This window comes from Ascaphus truei, chromosome 4 (genome assembly GCF_040206685.1).
Source record: "Ascaphus truei isolate aAscTru1 chromosome 4, aAscTru1.hap1, whole genome shotgun sequence".
In the NCBI taxonomy this organism is placed as follows: Eukaryota; Metazoa; Chordata; class Amphibia; order Anura; family Ascaphidae; genus Ascaphus; species Ascaphus truei.
The window spans coordinates 278,484,196-278,510,860 of record NC_134486.1 but is presented as its reverse complement, the minus strand read 5'-3'; the positions used below and the strand labels follow the sequence as shown (position 1 = coordinate 278,510,860).

Here is a 26,665-nt window from a genome sequence, read left to right as displayed (position 1 = left end):
GCCTGTGACTAGGATATTACAAATAATTATTAGAATTATAGTGGGAAGACAGCTGCTCAGCACACACAGGGATTAGTAACTTGAAAAACCCCACTAATGCACAAGGCTTTTAAGAAATGGATAGATTTAAGTCTCGATCTGATTTAATCTCCGAAGACAAGGATGTTGGAACTGGGGACTAGTGTAAAATTGATTTTTGGGTAGATGTGATTTTAAATTAAAAAGGCAAGAATGTAGAGTGTTATTTTTTTTCCTTTTGATACTTTCAGGTATGCATGATAAGCAAAGAAAAAAGTAATTAATAAAAACTGTCAAATTAACCTTATGGTTTGCAGTTCTAGAATTGAAAGTTGTTGTACAAAGATTAATATGGGGCCATTCGGTAAATATGCTTAGCCCATTATTATTCACACAGTTACAGTTTGCATTTGCAATGGACTCGGTCTCTGTGCAAATGTCGTGAAGTTTCAGCCCTATGCAGAGCCTAACAGAAGTATATACTGTGCAGGTTAAACACGTGTTTACAAAATAATAGGTTGTTATTTAGCATTCAGTTCACCCTGGTCCGAATTGGGACGACAAACTTAAAAAAACACATCTCTACTCCGCATTAAAAATGGGTCGTCTTTCAAGTTAGCTGGACTGTTGTGGCTTTGGTCTTGCTGCGTCCGGCGGTGCGCGCGGCCGTGGGCCACCAGTTCCTTTCCTCCAGTCTGGAGGTCCCTGCTGGCTCCTTCAGACGTGGCTGACTGCGTGCTGTGACACGTCAGCCGGCCAATGCTGCAAGCTTCTGGTGATCAGAAGCGCTGACACGTCACGTGGTGCAGCAGTCAGCCAATGAGGAGGGAAGGGAGGCGGCTACGGGGAGGGAAGGGAGGCGGCTACCCTGTCTGTGCAGCCATGCATAGCGCCCCCCCCCCCCCTTTTTCTGTTTCGCAGGCTGCCCCTGCTCTAGGAGGAAGGGAGAGGAGAGGGGCTCCGGGAGTGAGCGAGGGACCGACAGGGGGGACGGACAGCACGAGAGACCTCTGCTCAAACCACGCCCCCCCCCCTGCTCAAACCACGCCCCCCAGCTCCCGCTCCCTACAGACCGCAGGGAGCGGTCAAGTGCCTCTCCACGTGCCGCCTGTCTGCAGTGCGGGCGCGTGGTCTGAGGCAGTGGGCCCTTAGCCTTAGTTGTACAGTGTCTGGGAAATCATTCTAAAACTTGTCGCTTTTTCCTCCGCAATATAACAAAGATACGCCCTTTCCTCTGTTGCTCGACTGCTAAAACTCTGACTCAGGCCCTCATTCTCTCCCGTCTTGATTACTGTAACCTCCTGCTGTCGGCCTTCCTGCCTCTCACCTGTCTCCCCTACAATCTATCCTAAATGCTGCTGCCAGAATCACTCTACTCTTTCCTAGATCTGTCTCAGCATCTCCCCTCCTGAAATCCCTCTCCTGGCTTCCAATCAAATCCCGCATCTCACACTCCATTCTTCTCCTCACTTTTAAAGCTTTACACTCTTCTGCCCCTCCTTACATCTCAGCCCTAATTTCTCGGTATGCACCATCCCGACTCTTGCGTTCTGCTCAAGGATGTCTTCTTTCTACCCCCTTTTTATCTAAAGCCCTCTCCCGCCTTAAACCTTTTTCACTGACTGCCCCACACCTCTGGAATGCCCTTCCCCTCAGTACCCGACTAGCACCCTCTCTATCCACCTTTAAGACCCACCTTAAGACACATCTGCTTAAAGAAGCATACGAATAGCACTGTGAACATTCTGAACACATGATACATAAAGCTTGGCCCCCTGCAGACGCACTTACCAGAACTCCCTCCTACTGTCTCTGTACGTTCTCCCTACCTTCCAATTAGATTGTAAGCTCCTCGGGGCAGGGACTCCTCTTCCTTAATGTTATGTTTATGTCTAAAGCACTTATTCCCATGATCTGTTATTTATATTATCTGTTATTTATTCGATTACCACATGTATTACTACTGTGAAGCGCTATGTACATTAATGGCGCTATATAAATAAAGACATACAATACAATACAAAGTAAAACTGGCCGATTAAAAATATGGATGACAGGGAAATTGTAAACAAGCAGAGTGTTCTGCTCATTAAAGGCATATAATCTAACAGTAATGGTGCCGTATGGGAGATTAGCTAAACTCAGGTTTAATATGGTGTCAGGATTTTATTTGATACTCACTAGTTTGTATTCCTTTTCCAATTTTAAAATGAATATTTGTTCATCATAATTTTGGGAACAGTAGAATAAAACTGACATAATAAAATAAATAAATCTTAGCTCTTACAAACTTTTTTAATGTCGGACTTCTTATTCTCAAAAGTTACAACATTAAGGGATATATTAGCGTGTATTCTATTCATAGACATTAAAAACATTGTTACCATGTATCATCAAATATTTAAGTATGTCTAGTTGCTGAAATCCTAATAGACACTGTACAGTGCTCTAGTGTGTTTTCTGACTAGGTCGAACAAAAAATACATTGTTATACTGAAGGAATATTCTATTTATCCCTTTATAACACCCTAAAGGGCATGTTCTGTACTGTAGGTATATCTGCCAAACTGGCTGATTGGTCCATTTTCGGCTGAAATTCCATATTGATTTCAATGGGGAATTTCGGCTGAAAACTATCCCATTGGCTGCTTCGGCAGGTATAGAATTAGCCCTTAGGTAGGTCATTTATTATTGTCTGAAGCAGCTGTTCATGCTGTTATCGGCTGATAACTACAATTGAGTACATTGAATTACCCCCCATATCATCCTTGTTTAAAGGTGCAGTATATGTGATGGGTCGATCATTAAGTACACAGGTGTTAAAATTATTGGAGTGTCTTGGTACAGGAAACAAGTGTGCAATATGTTAGGATTCTCAACAAAGGATAAGAGGGCCTGATTTAATATTACCCGAAACGGCGATCTGCCAAAAACTGCTGATTTAGACTATTTAGGACAATCTTGACTCAGGCACAAAATTCAGATTAAAATGTAATTAACTATTAATATAAATGTAACACCCCTATCCCCTCAGGCAGGATATTTAGATAGGTAGTAGGTGTTAGTGGTGCTCACCTGTTGGTAAATCAGAAGCCTGGGCCTACGTGTATAGGAAGCTTGGAGTGTAGATAGTGTGCAGCGCCTCCACCTGTAAGTGCCCAGCCAGAGGCAGGGATTCACCCCCCCTCCCCCCACAGGAACTTGTTGAAATCAATAACTTCAGCAGTGCCCGGAACGGTAAACTGGAATTGGTTTATTAAAGTCTGCGTAGAATAAGCAACTAGTCCATTACATGCATTATCTTTTAATGGTAATAGCATCCACCCTTATCTGGGCAGGTACATAGGTCCACAGGGACTGGGCCGGAGGGAATTAACCTCACCCTTACGTGGGTCAGATAGGCTCCAGCAGGAACTGGATGCCTGAGGCAATTAGCCCTCTCCCATTCCCTGGACCGGTAGCCTTGGAATAAATCCTCATCCAGGGGTATCATTCATTTTCCCCCTGGGCAGGACAGGACTCGGGAGGAGTCTGGGCAGAACAGTTTCCAGACTCAGGAGAAGTCAGACAGCTCTCAACTTATTTGCATGGGAGGACCCTTTTATACCAGGGGAGTGGCCAGCTACTCTGCCCCAGTAACTGTAGCAAGCCCTCACCCTGACATGTGACTCCAACCGTTTTCAGACATGTGCCTGAAAACTGAAACAATATAACTTTAGGGGGAACAGGCTCACATGCAGAGCCATGTGCTAGGGGTTTAACTCTCATGCTGCCTGCTATTACCAGGACTTACATGCCAGACCATAGAGATATAGTAGGGTGCTACATAAAAGTACCCATATTTTATTTTGGAATAACTGTCAATATTTTAGTGTCATCGTTAAATAAGTTGGTGTCAAACAAATGAAACCAGTTTCAAAAGCCTTCAAATCTACTGGACTCTGCCTTAAATGTATACATCTACTCCACTTCCTTCTTTAACCAGCAATTAGCCAATAGTGGTTTCTTACCTTTGTGATCCATTCTGCCAATAGACAGACACAACATTTTCGTTTGTGAAACTCTCTTTGCCAGACACATTAATGTTAAAGCTTCCTTTATCATTAAAATGGCTCACATTTCCCTTTTCTACTGTATATGTTTTAATGACATTTCATGTAGATTACATCAAATAGTCTCTCCAATGTGTTTCTAAATTGTGGGGTGGTCGTCATAAACAAACCTGCTTTGCAGTGTCTGTCTGTACACACATGACCCACAGAATTATTACCCTCTAAAATATTTATGCATCAGTGTCCAATAGGTTTTATAATCACCTTGTTCAAGGCCATCAATCCAACAGATTTCCTGGGACCCAGGACTAGAGCTTTGCCCCCCGTGCTGGCACCCTCCCACTCTTCTCCCCTCTCTTCCTCACTCACTCTCCCCCTCTTACACCCCTCTCTCTTTCTCCCTCCCCCCTCCGCTGTCACTCAATTACCCCCTCTCACTCATTCCCCTCCTCTTCCCCTGGCCATACACACAATTCCACCCAATACACATACCATTCCCCCCCCCCCCCCCACACACACACACACACACAACCCCCCCCTCCAATACAGACACCACTACTACCTCCTTAGATACAATTACCACTACTCCTGCCCAGATACTACTACTACCAACTCGCCTCCCCCCCCTGATACAATTACCACCACTCTACACATATACAATTCCCTCCACTCCCCACACAACCACCAAAATACTATGACCACTTACCTCTGGTTGCCGCCGGCGGGCCCCGGCTGCTGCCTCTTCCCACGCTGTCCTCTTTCTCCCGCCAGTATGCTCGCCAGAAGCTGGGTGCACCTAGCAGGCAGGCGCCGCTTCCGGAGCACACCAGCGAGGGAGAGAGGCCCGGGAAGAAGCCGAACCGGGGGCCCGGCAGAGTCGTCGGCAATCAGAGGATCGGCAGCGGGGACGCAGAAGATGCCTGGCCCAACTTTCCTCAGCCGGACACCCCACAGCTTGCCTCGGCTCTCACCCCCCTGTTGGCGACCCTGACCTTGTTTGTACCCTAAATATCTTTTCAGCTATCCAAATGCACAGACGAAGTAGGGATATATTGAAAAAAAATCTATTATTTAAAAAAAAAATGTTCACTTGAAAATTATATCTGCCAGGTTTTTTTGCGCACAAATTAACCTGTGGAGAATGTTCATTAATCTACTAACCTGTGTCACAAAGTACAAAAACCTATATCATGGATTTTTGTTTCATTTAATCTTAATCCTGAGTATTAAGAAAGGTGAGAAAAACCGATAACATGAGCTAAAAGAATAACCCCAAAAAGGGCTAGAACTAAACACCTTCTATGCACTCAATATCTTTGATTAGTATACATTGCTTATTAATCTAGAAAGAATCTTCTTTGGCAAACACCATAAAAACAACGGAACACAGACCTTTTGATTCAGAAATCACACTCTCAAAAGACACACATGCTAATATAATACAAATTGGTGAAAGATTATGTTCACGATTATTCTCAGAATAGATAGACACCGTTATTCTAACAGTATAGTCTTATAAATAGATTATTTTGAGGTTGGGCATGTCCTAATTTCCAGGGATCAGCACTATAATTAGTTTGATACTGATTAACACATACCTTCTAATGTGCATGGCGTTGAAGCATGTACTGCTCGCATGACTCATTATGCCCATATTGTGATCAGGACTAATGACACGTTGAAAAACATTTTAAGTAACTCTAAATGTGATCCCAACGTGAAACTCAATCTTTTAATGCCAGATCTTTGTTATATTACATTAGATCACAAACTCCGTACCACTCCTTTTTTTTACAAATATATACAGTATGGTGGAGGTGGGTTTGGGTTTTGAGCATGAAGGGGCTGTGTGTATTTGTAAATTGTAAAAATTAATTTTAAACCATGTTAGCCATTACAAATATCAAATAAAATTAATTTAGGAAATGCTTTGTCCTGCAAACAATTACGTTCTGTCCTGATGCCTAACCAGAAGAGTTGGTTTAGTCACATTGTGGATTCCTCCTTATAAATACGTATACTGTATAGTAAGTCTGCAGTTCAAATGTACACTGACTTCCTGGTGAGAAGTCCAGTTTTGGATTACTGTAAAATACAGTATCAGTCATCTTCTAGTACATCTGAAAGGAAGAATTAAGGCCAAATGTTCATGTGAAACACATGCTACGTGCTGTTTATACAGAGAAAATTCACAGGACAAGTAACATGTTTACATTCAGTTAATTGCATCCTCAAAACCAATTACACTGGTAAAGAGGAATTTATGTTTAATAGCTTACCCTTTAATCCATCCAGGCCAGTGCAAAAGAATGGTGTATCAAGCACCACCCAGATATGAGTAGGACAATTTAACGAATCAGGTCACATTCCTATAAAAGTCTCCCTGCCCTTCTCCTCACATTGGCAACAAGGCAACAAAAGAATATAAAAAAATAAGAATTTTGCTGGGGAGGGAAACATTTACTGGAATGGAGACAAGAAAATTGTCCCTCCTACATCAGTATACACAAATGGGAACATATCCCAAACTGTCCTATTTTGGGAGGGAGAAGAAAGATCACTACCCATAAGGGGGAAATAATACATCTTCAACCCAACATCTGAGCCAACAGCCCTTGACAGGGCAAGACAGTACTACCTAACTCACTCAATTGCCTAATTAGCCTAAACGGGAAAGTCTCATGCAACAGGAGCTGGCCTTAACCCAGAACAAGCCAAGGCCATTACAAAAACACTTACCTGCAGAACCTAAAAGGGAACTAAATAAGACATTTGCCTGCTTCTGAAACACCCATACTGACAATCTAAGAGTTATGCACATCCTGCTCCAATTTAGTAGAATTGTAACATGCCACAAGAAAGGTTTTTAATACATCATGGAAGGCAGTCACACCATCAAAATGTGTTTCGTGATTTCCGCTTGGCGGTAGATTGACCCTTTTAACTCTTTGTATTCTATCAGTAACAGGGTTAAGGGTTTGGCATAGAAACCGGAATTTGGTGGAAAATGTATACATGAAATTGTTTGGCTTGCCATCTTTGATCCTTCACCCTACTCTGCTTTTACATTTAACCACTTTAGTGAAGGAGGCAACGTTGGCAAAATGGGGTGTCTATGTCCAGTCTATTTGTATTGTTATATTCCATGTTTTATTCATGTTTGTTTCCACTACATAGTAAAACTATCGTGGCTAAACCATTAGAAATTAGTGACTTTATTTACTCTAAGATAATGGTGTTGAGTTAAAGGAGCAATTCTGCCTTGTGGACCAAAAAACCCCTTTATCCATTCTATTCCAGTCCAAATGACTGGGGAGGTAAAGCCCTCTTCTGATTGCGACGTGACATAACACGTTGCCATGGAGACGAGATGTCGGAGACGGTAAGAGACCTCTCGCTTCTCCGGCACCAAGCCCTACTAAACGCCAAGCCAAGCCGGCCCTGGTGAAGGGTGAAGGTTATGAGAATGGAAATATGTGACAACAAGGTCACCCAGTATTCCAAATGTGTGGTGCCCTTATATGATCTATTAATGTGAACCAAACATAAAAACGCACACCAGCACAGACGGGTCCATAAAAAGACTACCAGTGTCTGCCAAGTACAGTCACTATATGTTGGGATTGGTCTACTAGTGCAGGGGTGCTCAACTCCAGTCCTCAAGACCCCCCCAACAGGTCAACTTTTCAGGATATCCCTGCTTCAGCACAGGTGGCTGTTATTGACTACCACTTGTGCTGAAGCAGGGATATACTTAAAATGTGACTTGGGGGGGGGGGGGGTGTTGAGGACGGGAGTTGAGCACCCCTGTACTAATGTACCATTCTTAGTACTGCTACAATACCTATTTAATTCATTACAGAAAATGCTGGAAGGCGGATCTTTTGGGGGTTTATATATATTTATTTGTTAAGCATTTGAGTCGGGGTCTCCTCCAGAGCTGAACTGTGCTATTTTTAGCTCGACAACCCCTTCTTGTTCCCGAGATAGAGATAGAAGTTTAAATTGCCGGTGCTTTCAGTTCCGTTCAGGAAATCAAAATGGCCACCAAACCCTGCCAGTCCTGCAGGCCAGTGGAAAGCTGCAACATCGTTGGGGCAATGACGATGCAGCTCCCTACTGGACAACACTGATGCCTATCTCTGAATTCGCAGCAGAAACACCGGCAAGTATTACTAAGTTAGAAGCAGCACTGGAAACAGCGCGGTTCCGCTCCGTAGGATCTCCTAGGTTCACATTTTTTAGAAAACATTTAGCAAAATTGGGATTTGCTGCTTTCATTATTATATTGATATGGTACTGATTTTTATACTACGCTCCTTTTATATAAAGCACTATTGGTGTAATATAAAGATGCTTTATGGTTTAAATTCTTGCATTGCTAAAAAAAATATTATTTTTCTTTCCTTACAGTTATTTGAGCTGCTAGGACCTGAAGGATTAGAATTTATAGAAGTGCTCCTGCAGCAGAGGCATCAAATTGTGGAGAGGACCCTGAGCTGGCCAAATGGTAAGTTGCACTCCCCACACGGTAGGAAAACGCGACCGAATATGGACAGACTAGGTGGGCCAAGTGGTTCTTATCTGCCGTCAAATTTTATGTTTGTACAATGTGTGAAATGTTTCCCAAATTGCTGACACTTAACTTATGTTAAAGATCCTTAGAAGGTTTGTTGCCAATTTTATTATGTGTAACATTCTATTAAAAAGCATTTGGCTGTGTCAGGAGAATATTTCAGTTTTTATTAAAGAAGACCACAAGCCAATTCTGTCACTTTTTCTTCAACTTCCTGTATTTAGAGGAGAGTTTCATCATTGCTGTGCAATAGCAGCCCAAAGCCATTCTCTTCTGCAACACTTGCTGAAAATAATCAGCATTTGCAAAGTGATCACAGCTAATTATTATCCGTCATGCTCCGCAAAGCTACAAGGCGCTGTTGCACCACACAGATCATTCCATTTTATATTTCCTATACTAGTAGTATATATTTTTATTAAATTAAAGAAACATCAAGGTTTTCCAAGGATCTGCTGCAGTGATTCTCAACCAGGGTTCCGCGGAGCAGTCCCAGGGGTTCCACCTAGCTGCCCGCAGCAGCTTTCCTGGTTCCCCCTCCCCCCGGCTCCCCTGCTCTCCCCCGCTCACAGCCCCGCTCTAGCAATGCGGCACTTCCGGTGCCTGCTGCTAGTGAGTGCGTGCCTTTGTGCAGTCGCCGCCTCCTGCCCCTAGCCGCCTCCTGCTCGCAGCCGCATCCTGCACGCCTCCGCCGCCAGTGGTATGGGTGAGAAAGGGAGAAGAGAGATGCAGGGGGGGGGATGATATGAGGGGGATGCAGGGGGGGTGATATGAGGGGGATGCAGGGGGGGTGATATGAGAGGGATGCAGGGGAGGGAGATGGGAGATGCAGGGACGGTGATATGAGGGAGATGGGAGATGCAGGGGGGGTGATATGAGGGTGAAGGGATATGTGGGGGGGTGATGGGATATGCGGGTGGCTATTTGAGGGTGATGGGAGATGCAAGGGTGTGGGTATATGAGGGTGAAGGGTGTTGGGGGAGATGATGATGATTTTACCCGTGCGGACCGATTTTTTTATTTTTTTTTAAATATGTATGGGGGGGGGGTGTCATTTAAAAATGTATTGAGGTGGTGGTTTTTTTTTTAAAATGTGTTGGGGCGGCGGGGTGTTTTTAATATGTATTGGCGTGGGCAGGTATTTTTATTATGTATTGCGGGGAGGGGTTTTCTGGTATGTATTTTGTGGGGGGGATTGAGTGAGTGGGGTAATTGACGGAAGGTAGGGGCGAGTGAGAGGAGAGAAGGGGAGGGAGAGGAAAAGAGGGAGTAAGAGTGTGATGCATGGGAGATAAATACATGCGAGGCGGGAGGGGAAGAGTGAGTGAGACGGAGGGACGAGAGAAATACATGGGTAGAGGGTGGGAAATAGAGGGGGCTCATGATGTGTGAAATTAACCTAAAGCCGCGCTTATAGTGCTGGCGATGCTGACGTCACTTGAGCCCCTGAAATAAGGGGACTGTGTATGAAAATGGTTGCAATTCTTAAATGTTTCATACAATATTTTTGTTCAACCCCTTGAATTAAAGCTGAAAGTCTGCAATTCTATTGCATCTCGGTTGTTTAATTTCAAATCCATTGTGGTGGCGTACAGAGCCAAAATTATGAAAATTGTGTCAGTGTCCAATTATTTCTGGACCTAACTGTATATTGATAACCTGTATATGAACTGAGGGCTTTCTAAGTCATGGATTCCAGAAGACCCAGCAGGCTATCAAGCTTGGTGCCTCTGTTTCTGTCCGGAGTCCATACTTGAAAGACTCAGGGATGCCAAGGTGTTAGAACAGGACGGGTACTGCAGTTATACTTGAGTACCCACGTCCTGGATTAACACAAGGCTACCCGACGACCATTTGCCAAAATCCAGACGTTGTGGAGCCTGAGCAGCGGGTTTTAGAGGGGGGGGGCTTCAAAGATTTTCAAGGCAGAAAAGTTTCTAGTCCAGCTTTTTAGAATGTAGCGGTTGCGGCTGGCATTGCATGCCGAAAACAGTTCCAGGACTTTTGCGAGTAAAAGTGCTCTAAAAAGGTGATCTTAAAATTTTTTGTTACGGAAACGGATTTATTTGTTAGCCCGATTCCCAGTAAGTGTGTTTAACTTGAATTGTGTAACTTAGTGTTTTTGTCTTCTACGAGAAATAATTTACCATTTTATTTTACCATCTTGTTTTGCTCAATCAATGATCCCGGTTATAAAAAGGTGTTAAAAAACCTGGTCTCCCGTGACACCTAATATGTGTCAGCCAGATAGGGGCTCCCCGAGATTTTTCGAAATACTTCAAGGGTTCCTCCAAACAAAAAAGGTTGGGAATGACTGATCTACTATATGTAGATGTACCTTTTTGATATTTACATTTTGCAAGACCGTAAGTATTTGTTTAACAATACTTTACCAGTAACATTAGCAAATATTAAATGATATGTGAATATGTAAGTTTAGTAGATTCTACAGAAGGTTTTCTACCTTTTGGGATTATTTAATGATTCAGTCCCACTTGGTAGCACCAATTGTTGCTACAATAAACTGAAAGCTCACTGCCATTTGAAACTGAGCACTATGTGATTCAAAAGGAACTGAGTTACTAGCAAAACAATGGTAGACAAGGCAGTGTATGATATGTTGCTGTTTCATTCCAAAAACCAGACCGTGACATATTTAAAAAGAATAACTTATTGTCATCAGTGGGACTCTCCACTGATTCTCAAATTGGTGGTGAAATGAAAAACATTACAGTCAGGTATGTATCTAACTGAACATACTGTAGCAGCTTTAGCAAAGGAATCTGCAATTGTTCTGCTTTTTAGCTAAAGCCTTTATGATGTTTCAGGTTGAATCATGGACATTAAGTGTGTTTCAAGCATCGTCCTATTTTGATTTATCTTTTTAAAGCAGTGATAATACTTTCCAACATTTATCTTTTTTTATTATTATTTTTACATATAAAGCATGTGATAATGTGTAATTCTATGTTCTTACCTAAGCTCCTGTTCTAAATCTTATCAAAATCCTGATTGTGTGCCTGCCATGATGGTTGCTTCAGTCAGTGTAACTCAGCAGCTACAATGTATCTTTATATTACCAAGGTAACATTATCTATTGTTACAGTTAACATCTCAAAATACTGGGAACATTGGCAACAAATTATCACAAACAGGAAAGTGGTGCAAATATCTTGCACTTCTGGGGAGGTGGGTTAAAACAGAAATCAAAGGATGCTTTAAAACAGACATTAAGAGTTGAATAAATAAATTTTAAAAAAAAATAGTCACTATGATCTTATACTACAGAAATAATTTATAAAAAATAATAAAAAGAAAAAAAAAAGATAACACTTCACATGTTTTGCTGCTTTAACTTATTTTGTCTTGGAACACAACATGTATATTTACTAAGCAGTTTTCTATCATTGTGGAACCTTCTAGCGGTGGAAGACACTATAGAGCCTGTTGTTTTGAACGGGCTGCAATGTGTCTTCCAGCACCGGAAGGAACATTTTGGCAGAAGTAGTAAATTGTTGGGCCGATTTGCTAAATGTATGTTTAATGGCTTTTGAAATTTTGAACCAATACTCTATTAGAGAGCAGCACCTTGTCTTGCTACATGTTCTTTAAAAGATTGTGGTCTTGCTGACGTTTCTTTAAAATAATTTTATTTTTTAGTCTCAAATTTGCTGCTTTTGATGATAAAACACGTACATTTTATGTATGAGTTTATTGGATTGATAGTGTGTGTATATACATAGTCTAGGCCAGGGGTGAGCAAACTTTTTGTGCCGAGCCCCCCTTTTTATCCTTGACATTTCTCGGGCCCCCCTGCCTGATGTAATGAAAATCACATGATGTCAGCGCACGTGAGTTGGTTCAGCCAATGAGGGCGGACAAGCTTTGTGACGGCCCCGCCACGCGTCTACAATCTCCTGCAGCCAAGTTCACAAATTGCTTGAGCTGCAGGCGGGCGCGCAGGCAGTATACTAGTATTGGATCACTGTTTATTTTATTGTTTGCTGACATCGGATAATATGTTTTTTTTTCTGGGGCACAAAGGCAATCCATTTGAGGGGGCATTCATCCACCTCTTTGCTACTTCCCTTCCCTCCTCCTCCCCCCCTCCTTTTTTCTTTCCCCCTTCCCCTCCCTTTTTTCCTTTCTTTTGCTTTCCCCAGTGTCATCCACTCCTACACTGGCGACACACTTTATTCGAGCTCGGCTAGTCCCACGAATTCGGGTATACCCGGGTGTATTGAGGTTTGTGACTGTTTTCTGCCCGAGTGCATTGAGGTATTTTCCAGGCAGGGATTGAAGCATTTTATTCCCGCTGGCTGCAATACTGCACAGTATATATATATATACTGCATTACAATTCATGAATTTATGCCATCTGGTAGACACGCGAAGCATTGCAGCCTATTAAATCCTAATCATTATCATTTAACAGATCAGCCGCCCGTCAGCCAGGCATGAACCCAGGCTGGGAAGGCAAACGCAACGGGGCTTGTCAGAGGTGAGGAGCGGCGCATTCCAGGTATCTGCCAGGTACATACTGGGTATTTGCTCGAATAAAGTGTGTCGGTGCAGTACATACCGGTATTGTGTATTATTTATTTATTCCCGTTTTTAATATTGCCCATGGATCATGGATCCCCATAACCAAACTCATGGGGGATACTGATGGATCTCCCCTGCTGATCAATACTCCCAAGTGACCCCCCTGACTAAAAGAATAACCCTAAGCCCCCCAAAACTCATCATCCTCTCCAGCCCCTCAATACTGCCATCTCTGCCTGACCTTCATCCCTCCGTTTAGCTGGGGGTGTGGGGGGGGGGGGTAGTGGGCGTAAAGGGCGAAGGGCTCTGTTGATCTCTTCCTTGTCCTGCTGGAGCTCCCTGGGAATAGGTGATCATAAGGCAGGGGCCTGCTCCGGCTCCTCCAGGTGCAGGAAGGCCCTGCTACCAGTGGGTGTGCAGCTTATATTAATTTCTTTCTCCCCGCCACATCAGGACCTCTCTCTCCTCTTCCACATTCTCACTCTCCTCTCCTCTAGTCTCTCCCTCTCCCAGTGTTTCTCACTCCCCCTCCAGTGTTTCTCTATCCCTCCCCTCAGTGTCTCTCCCTCCCCCCACTCTCTCTCCCACTCCCCAGTGTCTCCCTCTCCCTAGTGTCTCTCTCACTCCCCCCAGTGTCTCTCCGTCCCTCCCTCCCCCAGTGTTTCTCACTCTCTCCCTCCCCCCAGTGTCTCTCTCTCCCTCCAGCCATTGTGTGTCTTCCTCCCACCAGTGTCTCTCCCTCCCCAGTGTCTCTCTCTCTCTCTCTCTCTCTCTCTCTCTCTCTCTCTCTCTCTCTCTCTCTCTCTCTCTCTCTCTCTCTCTCTCTCTCTCTCTCTCGCAGTGTGTGTATCTCCTTTCCTTCCAGTGTTTCTCTCACCTTCCCCCAGGGTGTCTCCACTTCCTCCCAGTGTCTTTCTCTCCCCTCCCCCAAATATGTCTCTCACCCCCATGTCACACTTTCACCCTCCCTCCTCATGTCTCTCTTTCACCCCCCTACCACCACTCCATGTCTCTTTTTCACCCCCCTCCCCATGTCTTTCACCCACCTCTCCTTGTCTCTTTTACCCTCCTCCCCATGTCTCTTTCACCCCACTCCCACATCTTCATGTCTCTTTTTCACCTCCCGCCAGATGTCTCTTTCACCCACCTCTCCATGTCTCTTTCACCCCCTCCCCATGTCTCTCTTTCACCCCCCTCCCCATGTCTTTCACCCCCCTCCCCATGTCTTTCACCCCCCTCCCCATGTCTCTTTCACCCCCCTCCCCATGTCTCTTTCACCCCCCTCCCCATGTCTCTTTCACCCCCCTCCCCATGTCTCTTTCACCCCCTCCCCCCGCATGTCTCTTTCACCCCCTCCCCCCATGTCTCTTTCACCCCCTCCCCATATGTCTCTTTCACCCCCTCCCCATGTCTCTTTCACCCCCTCCCCATGTCTCTTTCACCCCCTCCCCATGTCTCTTTCACCCCCTCCCCATGTCTCTTTCACCCCCCTCCCCATGTCTCTTTCACCCCCTCCCCATGACACTCACACTCACCTTATCACGTTGCATTCAGCAAGGCAAAGCCTGTGCAGCACAGTGCCACCTAATGGCTGAAGGAGAAATTGCAGCTGCCGACTGCTTTTCTCTCTGCTCCTGGCAAAATTGCCCCCACTGCCTGCGTGCCCCCCCCCCCAAACAATCTCGAGCACCCCAGTTAGTGCACCGCTGGTCTAGACATATACATACAGAGTATATACATAGATATCATCCTAAACAAGCATTTTGGAGAAGTCTAAAGAATCAGAGTGTTTAACTGCACATATGAGAGCAAACCAAATCAAATCAGTTTTTAAAACTGGTGTTAGTTTTTGGCAAGGAAGCCTGAGAGGAAAGGCTATCCAAAGTAACTTACTTTTGCTCCATCCAAAGTGATCCATCAGATTTGTTTTGCGTGCCTCTGCATGGCTCAATCTGTAATCGCTACATTTTAATGGATGAAGGCTACTTTGCATTTGGATTACAGTTAAGAAAACCTGTTCTTTCTGCCAGCATTTCTCTACAATCAATCTGAAGCTATCAGTGCTACAGTATATAAAGTCCTCTTGATTTCCCATTAGGATGCCTTTCTATCCATTGCCGTCAGTTTATCCTTTGTCTTAATAAAGCTGTCGTCTTTCAGTCTTCGTTTTCAGGTAGAGATTCAATACCTCTGTAAACTAATTTGATCTTTCTTCCTCTCCTTCCATTCTTCCTGTTCTATTTCTCTCAGCCTCTCCATTTTTCTTACTTTATTTCTTCTCTCTGTTCTCTAGTTACTGTCATGTTCCCTTCACGTTCACTATCCGTGTTCCAAATCCTTGCATTGTCTGTGTGTGTGTATGTATAACACACACACACGCGCACACAACGTGTGTAAATAACAAAACACAAAGAACATCAGCGCTACAGTGCTCACTTGAATTGAGAACAGGTATTAGGTAGATGAATTTGATCAAGCGTAGTGATTGATGGCTACAGTAATAATATATCACTTAAATATCAAAAGAATAAACCAATCTCTTTTTTTTTTTTATTGCACTAAACGCGTAAATCAATCAATAATTAAAAGTGAAAAAAATAAATACATGGCTGTGATGATCTATTTTACACTCAGTGCTAAATAAATAAATTGCTAGCTGGGAAAAGGGAATAGAAAATGGAGACATACCAGTTTAAAAAGGAACAAAAAACACTTCCGTGATTATCTCTTGTGCTGTGCCGGTATCTTAGATCTCTAGAGATATTGAGATCTTGGATGCTCTCGCTCTCGCTCCCTCTCACGCTCTCTCTCACGGCTCTCTCTCACGCTCCCTCTCACGCTCTCTCTCACGCTCTCTCACGCTCTCTCACGCTCTCTCTCACGCTCTTTCACTCCAATGAAGCACAATAGGGTATATGTCCCATAATAAGTAGATAAACATGCAATACCGTTTGCACGGGAATCAGCAGACAGCACTCGGGTTAAGATTTGTAGAATATATATTGTAGAAAAGATAGAAAAGATAGAAATCACCAACGCTTCCTCAGGGTAGTGCCCTGCTTGCTGCAGTGGAATCACTGTATGCTAGGTCAGGGGTGAGCAAACTTTTTATGCTGAGCCCCCTTTTCATCAATGACATTTCTCGGGCCCCCCCCATCCTTATATAAACAATCACATGGGGAAAAAAAACCTTAATTAAACGTATTCGTAAATACAAATAAAGCTCAGCCCGTTATAGCGTGGTCCTCGGGGCCACCCGATCTGACCGCGCTATAACTGGGGACGCAATTTTTTTTTAAATGGCCGCACGCGCGCCCAATCGGGAGGAGGGGGGAAGAGGTGGAGTGAGGTGCCGTGCGGTGAGGTGCTGGCAGCCACCGTACTTCCCCCAGCATTCCCCTTGCACTTCCCCCAGCAGCCTCACTTCTACCAGCACCGATTCTTCCCCGATCCCCCCAGCCCAGCACTGATCCCCCCGCCAGAAGCCCAGCACCCCAGCCCGGCACCGATTTCCCCCTCCCCCCCCAGCTTTTTTCAACCTCCTCTACTATGTAACTATGTAACACACTGTAAAATCACAAAAAGGTACGATCTAGACCAGGGATGCCAAACATGGTGTAGTCATGTGGCTGCTCTGCTAACAGACCCTGTGTTCGAACCAGGGTGGAGAGCTGGGACAGTGCCTGCGGGGTCCCAGTCAGCTGGTGCTGGAAGTTGTGCCCGGCTGCTGGTCTGCCTCTACCCTCTGATGGTCCCCTCATACCCCCCTGGATATTCCATGGAAAAGATGGTTTGTGGGGGTCGAGGGTATTGTTAGGGTAGAGGTTTTTGTGTGGTTGTGGGCAAGTATTGTGTGTGTATTGTGGAAGAGTGGGCCTGTTTGTGTTTTGTGGGGGAAGCAGTGTTGGAGAGTGTCGGACTCCTCCATCCTCTCTCAGCTTAATTGCATTCTGTTGCCTCTTCTTTAGATCAAGAGAGAGGGGATGGGGGAGAGATATCAGCGACGTTTACATATTTGTAATAAGAACCCCCCCAAAAGTGTTCGTGCAGGTTATAGTGGCTGTATTTTAGTTTATCCTGGTATGGCCAGAGTCTTCCAGTCGAACTTATTAATTGGCCCCAAGCTAATCTGAGTTTGACGGGCCTGATCTAGACCAGGGGTGTGCAAACTTTTCACTCTGTTGCCCTGCTGCCTGCTCTCCCCCATCTGCTAAGGCAGACCCCCCCTTACCTGGTGTCCGGCATCTTCTCACGTCACGTCGTGAGCAACGTGACATCATGTGACCCCCACGCCGTCTTACCATGACGACGTGACGCTGAAGCCACCGGAGACCCAGTTAGGGAAGTGTCAGAGGCCTGCACGCTCCCCTCCCCCCCCCCCCCCAGAAAATCTCTGATCTAGGCGATAGGAAGCCCTTACCCAAGCTTCATCTAACCAAGTTTATAAATGAACTTTGAAAAACTGTTAAATAATTAATTGCTTAAATAGTGACTCGGAGGAACCTCGTTTCCCATCCTTCAAAATAAACCCCCTCCCCCAAAACTCCATTGCAATAGTGCGGCAATCTAATCCTTTCCTAATCTATTTTTCATAAGCGAGGAAGCGAGCATGCTTTTAGATTCACAATACTGGTTGTTTTCCGATCGCTTCATTTTTATTCCAGAGAATATTTATCTTGTTACGTCAATCAGTTTCTGTCTGCACTTATTGTAAGATGTACTGTAGCTCTGCTTGTTAGTTGTTGCAGGAGACAGACCATGTCCACTGGTGCTCTGTGCATTAGTGCAAAGTTTCATGCGTCTCATCCGTGCCGGCCTGTACTCCAGTTTCTGCTTGCCTGTGAATCTGCTTCCTGGTCCTTGCATGTCCACTTCCTCCCCCTCCATAGTGTCCCCTTCTATTGTACTATTCCTGACTGGTTACAGCCCTGCTGAATCGGTCTGGTTCCTTCATCCCTGAATACACACACCCCTACATTGCAGCGAACTACAGTACCTTTTCCACTGCATTGTGGCTAATCCAAAGGGTCATTCGCTTTGAATGGTCCTCCCTTCCTTGTTAGCATTTTTGACCATCATTTTACACAGCCCATGTTTTTCTGGTTACTCTCTGCATTATTAAAAAGCCTTCAGTCTGTATCATCTTTGAAGTGTTTCGAAATTTAAATGTAAACCATTTATGCTTGGCAATGGAGAACATTTTTTTAAATCACTTAAAAGGTCATGAGTTGTATTAATATCTAGCAAACCATAATGCAAAGTAAATACTAATAGATTTGAAATGCTTTCAGAACTAGAAAGCCAAAACGCTATGCTATGTACTGTATCTATTTTCTTTCCTGTTTTAAGTAATAATAAGCATTAAATAAATAAGAAGTTTTTTGTAGTCATTTAATAGATTTGATCTCTACTTTTTCCAATTCAAATATTTGTTGAGCAGGTCCTATTTTCATGTTGCAGAACAGCACACAAAAAATTCTGGAGAAAGCACAAAACCTAATTATTGCTGTCAAGTCACAGTTCAGTCTGAGCAGGAGAAGCAGTTATTGAAACAATATCGTCGAGAAGAAAAACGAAACGCCAAGCGAGAAAAACGAGTAGGGGAGGATGGAGACATTTTTGGTGAAGGGCTTTTATCCTTTGATCCCAAGGAGCTGCGAATGCAAAGGTAATAAATGTCAAAAGTTGAAAAATGTTTGGCCTGTAATTTACTACTTTTAATGGATAATAATAATTTATTTTCTTTGAGTTCAGCTTGGAGATTCCTGCACAGCATTTTAACTTCAGGTCACGTTTTAGCACAAGTACAGAATATTTTTTTTTCTCTATGAAAACCTAATTTTCTAGGATAAGGAAGCAGTGATCTGCTTAATTAGAACTTGCTTGGCCGCTTCCACACGGTTTAGAAATGCAGATTAAGGAGGTAAGCGATCTTCCTTAGGTTCTCTGTACACACCACTAGTTTAAGATTTATGAAGTCTGTACTAAATGCATTGAAACTATCTGTTTTCCCTCTTGAGATTAATGGGTGCTATTTTCTATGTTGTCATCTTGAAATATACGGGGGAAAAGGAAAGCAAATAAGGCGTTGCATTGCTGCAGAGAGGGAAAAAAAAAGAAGTCCTAGCTTTGTTGGCGTTTTAAATATTGAGCCCATAAAGTGTGTGATCTCTACATTGTTATGCCATAGAGTGGGGACAACATGGCTGTAAATAACATCGACTACACTTATTGAGTTGCCAATGCCAACAAATACGGTCCATAATTTGCTGGAATTGTTTCTGGAAGTGTGTTACCGTACACACATACTGACCTTTGTTTGGTATAAAGCAGCTGAATTGCTAAATTGACTGTCACAGTATAAACTTCCACCTATTCATTCTCTTCCATCTGGCTGGGGTCACTCTACTGAAGGGCACTTTACTGCGAGGAGCATACATGAACAAATGAAGTATATACATTGAAATTTAATTAACTTCATTTGTTCATGTATACAGTACTACGATTAAATAAAGTTTAGTTTATTATTTTTGTCTATTGAGCTGGTCCTAGTGATCTATTTAGATTGCCATCCAGATATTATCTGAGGGACCATTTAGGTCCATATATACTATTAATATATAGAGTGCAGTAATTGGGGTATTTTGGATCTTCGGATAAAGTTCTTCAATATAAAGTTTATAATAAGCTGCTGGATTTCTGTCAAATGTATATCTACAAAGATTGTGATGACTGTTTATTGGTTTAATCCTAAAATAGCGCACTGATAATTGGTTATGTAACGGCAAAGCTACTTGTATAGATGGGCACAATATCTCAAGAAGATACAGTGCTTAAATGGTACCAAAATCTCAACTCCTTATGTTTAATACATTTTTGATTGGTAAAATATACTCCCTTTTAATCTTTAGAGAATCTGAACACCAAAATAGCCATTTATTGTAAAAGATTACTCGCATGTACAGTGACAATTATGTGACAATTGTTAATAGGTTCCTGGGTAATTCTTCCTCTTACTGGCTTGTGTATTTTTAGTACTTGGGTTGTAGGCAGGCAAGAAAACACCAGGTTTATTCTCATATTGCCTGCTGAGCTGACTACTGAAGAATGCAATCAGCCACAAAAGAGGAGTTTTACCTCTAATTCATCAGATAAAGTAGCACCGTTTATATATTCTAGAATTTTTCATATGAAAAAAAAACCCACTAAACGTCCTTAAAAGTCTAATTTTTGGATTCTATTTATCAGGTAAATGATCATTCACTTTCTATAATAAACTTCACCTTTCATCATGACATTTTGGGCCATATTTATCAAGCTGTGCTATGCCATAAAGTACCTTTCGACAATTAATTGATGGTTTGTTGTTAACTTTCTTTCAGAGAACAGGCTCTTTCAAGTGCTCGAGTCATGCCAGTTCTGGGCAAAGAAAGAGACTGTTGGGAAAAAATCCAATATCCAAATGTTTATGATTTCCACGCAGAAGCCATGAAAACATCTGCATTTATTGGCGGTGCAAAGGTATGCGAATAGGCAAAGCACCTTCTTTATTGCGTTTTAGATGGAGGGGTCTGCACTACATTGATTGCCAGAAGCCACATTTAGCTCACTGATGCTCTTTCATTACCAGAATATTTTGGTTGTTCTGTAGGAGTTTCAGACTTCAAGCAATAACCTAATTATTTTTTTTCCCCCATGAAACAGGTACCGTAGGTTTAACATTGTTACAATTTTTAACCCTAGACCTAGAATTTATGCTACAGACCTCTGATAAATAATGTAACAATGCAAATAATGTTTTCTCTGAAATAATGTTGAAACAAATTCTTTTTTTAATTAGCTAATTGCCCTCAAAAAGCATAACGCATGAATGGATGAATCTTGCCACTTTGTTACTTGAAATTATTATTTTGTGCTTTGTGTATATTAAATATAAAATATTAATGATATTAATTCCTTTTGAATGCTCAATGGAAAGGTTGTTTTTCTGCTCTGCTTCAGTAGACCGATATTGAAGGGCTTATTACTTGTTAGGATGTGCGGCCTTCATATATCACTACTGATAGATCTACAACATTATGATGTAGGTAATATTCAGTCGGTTTGTATCAAAATAAGCTATTTTGGATAACATCTTTAGATGCCACAAATTGGGTTGCGAACTCTTTAGGGAAATTCTTAAATTTGCCTCTATTGTATAAAAATGAAGGCGCAATGACAGTCCCTGCAGTAAAGGAGGCAGAAAGCTTTCTGCTTCTGCTATTGTGCCAAAAAGGAAGAGTTTTTAATAGGCTAGTGTGACAAGTTCAGGCAGGAACTAATCAAAATTCAATACTCCGTCAAGTCACCAGACACTACTGCATTGAAAGAAACCATTGATATTGACCATTTAATCTGTAGGGAGTTATAATATTATGCGGAGTACTTAAATTAAAAAAATAAATACATTTTTTTAAAGGTGGATGGGTCAATAAATGTAATCATACAGTGCAAAATAAAAATTAAATCTTAGGATAGCCAGGACCCCCAAGTAATTATAACTTATTCATGATGCCATACTGGCCCTGTCTATTACAATGACCTCTTCTATCTTATTGACTCTACTGTTTTTTGTTGGTGGTATGCACTGCTTCAAACTAGAAAGGGTGCTTGCCCTGCACTCTTGTGGTTCCAAAACTGATTTCAATGCAGTTTCTGAGGTGTGTAGCTTCTCCGTGGCAGGATTCCCCAACCAACTCCATGTATCGGCAAGAAAAAAAGGAGTGGTAGCCGCACTCTTCATTTTGAAAGGATCCCCAGATAATTTATTTGAATTCAAGTGAGGCGTGTTAGCACCCATGTAAGGGGTTAACATGGTGCCCCGAAACTTTGTGCTACCACTTGTCTCACTTGAATTCAAATAAATGATCTGAGGATTCTTTGAAAATTAAGTGAGGCTACCTCCTCTTTTTTTTATTTGCTGCTTCAAACAGACAGACTGAAACATTGATGTGTGGTCAACGCCTCATCATCATGTTTGGAATTAGTCTATTCAACAGTGTTACCTATAGGGAGGGGCCATGTGATTTTTAAATTTTTCACTTAGGCTGCACTTATAGTGATGGTGACAGCAACGCGACATTGCGTCAAAACAAATGCATTACTGCTGTTGTGTGCGCTTATAGTAAGCGCGACGCGACGGAGCGACGGCTTGGTCGCGATCGCTGGAAGTCATCTCAATTTGATTTTTCCAGCGACCGCAGCCTGACGTTGTGTTGCCGGCACTATAAGCGTAGCCTTAGGAGAGAAATTCTTTACTATAGGATTTGTTTTGTGATCTTAGCCATTGGCAGTGATGAGCCTTTTGACTGATGTACATGATCAAAATATAGGGTAGCGCCCTGAGTGGCATGCAAGTTTAGCATAGATACGTCATTCACATATATTTTGTGTTCGGGTTGCAAATTATCTTGATTCCATATCTTATCAATGTGATAGCCCTGATTTTGATATCTGACACCTTAATGTTCTAATATCAAACTGATATGACAGAATAGTAAACTGATATACTTCATTTAAAAGATGAGCGTAAAGGCTCATTCAGCACTAAATAGATTCTGAGTACAGTGCATTGTATGAAAATACTGTTGGCAAGTTGCATTTATTTGTGTTTGTGTTGTGTACTTGGAACAAGAGGCAACACCGTTTAAGGTATATGTTGATAAAGCATCCAGAAATGCTTTAGAATCGAGTATTGAAGCAAAATCTACTGTACACAAACCTAAAATGTGAGCTGTGGCGTATTCTAGAAAATATATAGAATATCAAAATGTTAAGCTATTTTTCACCGGCCCTTTTACCAGTTAAAGAATATAAATTATTTTGCCTAGTTAGTACAACTCAAACCATCATGAATGACCTCGCATGCTCTTGACACAAGCATATATGGACGTATTGTTTATAACTGCAATGAGAAGTATATCGATTTGAATATACTGGTTGGAAAGATACTGCTTTTTATATTACATCCCTCCTGAAAATAAGTGACTCGCTTTGGGTTCCGGAATACTTACATTAAAGTAGGCCTTGGTTCTCCTAAATGTATTGTTAATACTTTATTCATTATTTTACACTGTAGCTTCTTCTGCCAGAAGGTATTCAAAGAGAGAACAACAAAATGTATGAAGAGGTAAAGATCCCTGCCACTGAACCAATGCCTATTGGTTTTGAGGAGAAACCAATTCACATTAAAGACTTGGATGAGGTAAGTTAAGGGTAACATGCAAAATCATTGAAGAACCACATTGAGTATTAAGGAGGTAATTATTTGAAGAAAAATAAGGCTTTTTATAAAGTAAAGTTTTTAAATTCCTTTAATATTGTTAAAAAAAAAGTCACATTTTGGCTGCAGTGTTATTTTAGTTGGCAACAGTGAGCTATGGTGCATTTAATTTTCTCGACTGATAACAGAATAATGTAAAAGGAGGATTGCATTTTTGCTGTACATAAAAAGTGCATGGAAATATATTACAAAAGAGGGATAATTGGATTGTAGGTGAAGGGCAGGTTTATTACCGATACAGTATGGGAACCAACTTCCTAGAGAAATGTAGAAGGCCCAGCACTGAGCCTTACACACAAGGCTCCTCTCTCACATTCTTCTCTCACATTCAAAACGTATCTAAAACCTGTTGCTTTTTCCTCCGCAATATTACAAAGATACACCCTTTCCTCTGTTGCACGACTACTAAAACTCTGACTCATTCCCTCATTCTCTCCGTCTCGTTTACTGTAACCTGCTGTCCGTCCTTCCTGCCTCTCACCTACCATCTATCTTTAACACTGCTGCCAGAATCACTCTACTCTTTCTTAAATCTGTCTCCACGTCTCCCCTGCTGAAATCACTCTCCTGGCTTCCTATCAAATCCCGTATCTCATACTCAATTCTTCTCCTCACTTTTAAAGCTTTACACTCCTCTGCCCCTCCTTACATCTCAGCCCTAATTTCTCGCTATGCACCATCCCGACTCTTGTGTTCTGCTCATGGATGTCTTCTCTCTACCCCCTTTGTATCTAAAGCCCTCTCCCACCTTAAACCTCTCACTGACTGCCCCACACCTCTGGAATGCCCTTCCCCTCAATACCCGACAAGCACCCTCTCTATCCACCTTTAAGACCCACCTTAAAACACACCTGCTTAATGAAACATATAAGTAGCTCCGTGACTAATACTATACACATGATACATAAAGCTTGGCCCCCTGCAGACGCAATTACCAGAATGCCCTCCTACTGTCTCTGTACGTTCTTCCTACCTACCAATTAGATTGTAAGTTCTCTGGAGCAGGAACTCCTCTTCCTAAATGTTAATTTTTATGTCTGAAGCGCTTATTCCCATGTTCTGTTATTTGCATTATTTCTCATTTGTATGATTGTCACGTGTATTACTACTGTGAAGCTCTATGTATATTAATGGTGCTATATAAATAAATACATACATGCACACAATGGAATAATTAGAGACAGAGTGGTGTTTTGGATAGGAGGGAAACAATGAAATGGCCTATACGGATGCCAAGAGAATAAAGCATGAGGAGGTGAAGTATGGGGCTCAGTGTTAAAAGCTTTAGAAATGTTCAAGAGGCTGTGGAGTGAATACTGACCGTGTGATTATGCCATATGTAGATCATTGGTTACCTTGGCTAGTGCTATGTTGATAGAGTGCATGACTCGAATGAATTACCTCAGGGGATCAAAGAGAAAGTTTGAGCAATAACTAGTCACTCTGTATACTGTGATATTTTGAATGCTCTAGAGTCAACTCTGATCGATTTAGTTCATAAATTAAAATACTACACCTGTGCTTGCTAGGTCTGTCAATTAGAAATGCAAAGCATAGCTGTAAAGACAATATAATTAAAGAAAGTAAAAGAGCAAATGTTTGAATTTTTCATACTGTTTTTCATGTAACATCACTACCATTAACAATAGAATGATGCCAGACTTCATTTCTACTTTGTACAGTATGAGTGAGTTTATATTTTGCCCCTCTAGTGTTCCATCTTCAAAGTGCATTTGCACCCAGCTGGCCAGTTGAGGTTCTTAGGGACCTCTAAATGGGAAAGTTTTTGTCAATCAATTGCTTTCTTTACTTTTTTCCCATTCTATCTTGATTAGACAGTCAATAAAGTTGGTTGGATGTACAAGCACTTGCTGTTCATACAGTGACATCAGACAAAAGGGAGGAATCCATCTTTAACTTAAATATATATATATACTTTTGGGTTTCAGACTAGGGTTAAAAGGTATCAATTATGCAGATGACATGCTTAAATATTTCACTGGAATTAGTTAACCTTGGTGCTCTGAGGGATTGCCCCTTTAACTAGTTTCTGCTATAATGCAGTATTTCTTTTTGTTATGTACAAACAGATTTGAACATACAAAAAAGTGCTCTACCCACAAAACAAATAGTGTGCTACGTTAAATAAATACTGTGACAAATAAAAATACAGATGTAAATCATATGCAAGGAAAAATCTCTTTAGGAATGAATCCTTAAAAGAGATGGCAGCCTAGGTGACTGGAACAAGTCTTTTTCAAAACTTGATTAATATAAAGACAACAAACCAAACATAATTCCGGCACAAAAATGGACTGAAAACCAGTCCCAGTGGTAATAACAAAAACAGTCCCAATCAAGATACTCTAGTGAAATTTCCAAAGGTTGCTTCAAATAGCTGATTATTAATTAGTAGGAGAATAATATGAAAGGGATATTTTGCTCTGGACCGGTCTCCGGCTGGATCCTGGAATCCCAAAGTCTCCAATCGAGTGAAGGTGATACCCACAGACAAAGAGAGAATATATAGCGTAATACAGTAAAGCTGTATTAATAGCACAAGACCTTAGAAAACACTTGCACTGTACTTCGTCTTTGAGCGTATTTAAAAGAATTGCTTTATGCAGCATGAGTTGTGGGGCTCTGTAATTTGGCCATTACCAACTACTATGGCCCCTGATGGCCTGAATATAGAGTTTGATCTGGCTGCCTTTCTAAGAGAGAATTGAAATGTGATTCCGGTTTATGATTAGCGATGACAGTTTAGGATAGCTTTTTTTTAGATGGCTATAGTAGTTGGTAATGACCAGATTTTGAGATAAGCTGAAACAGTGTATCCAGATTTTCTATGTAATGTTATGTATTTGTTTTTTTGTTTTTTATAAACCTGCATAATGTTATGTTTATTAATGTTGTTTTTACCTATAGGGTACAACAGAAAAAAATAAGATAGCGCTGATTTCTAGGTATATTTAAATAGTGAAATATATAAATTCACTTGAAAAAATAGGCTGACTGCCTATGATATAACTCTGAACCCAGGTCAGAAGGAATGTATGGAAGAATTGTTATATCTCTGGCGCTCGGCACATAAATAATTACATATAAAGGATATATACAACCAGAGTTGATGTTGCTGGCAGATCCAATGCA

General features: G+C 42.0%; 1 protein-coding gene across 3 annotated transcripts in view; it reads left to right on the top strand.

Moving 5' to 3' along the window:
- Nucleotides 1-26,665, top strand: part of ASCC3 (activating signal cointegrator 1 complex subunit 3) — an 806,286-nt gene that overhangs the window by 115,945 nt on the left and 663,676 nt on the right. For all 3 annotated transcript variants that reach the window (XM_075597525.1, XM_075597526.1, XM_075597527.1), the window contains 4 exons: nucleotides 8,484-8,580; nucleotides 18,652-18,859; nucleotides 20,574-20,712; nucleotides 23,309-23,434. In XM_075597525.1, the coding sequence (XP_075453640.1) occupies nucleotides 8,484-8,580; nucleotides 18,652-18,859; nucleotides 20,574-20,712; nucleotides 23,309-23,434 (570 nt within the window). The remainder of the gene's footprint in view (nucleotides 1-8,483; nucleotides 8,581-18,651; nucleotides 18,860-20,573; nucleotides 20,713-23,308; nucleotides 23,435-26,665) is intronic.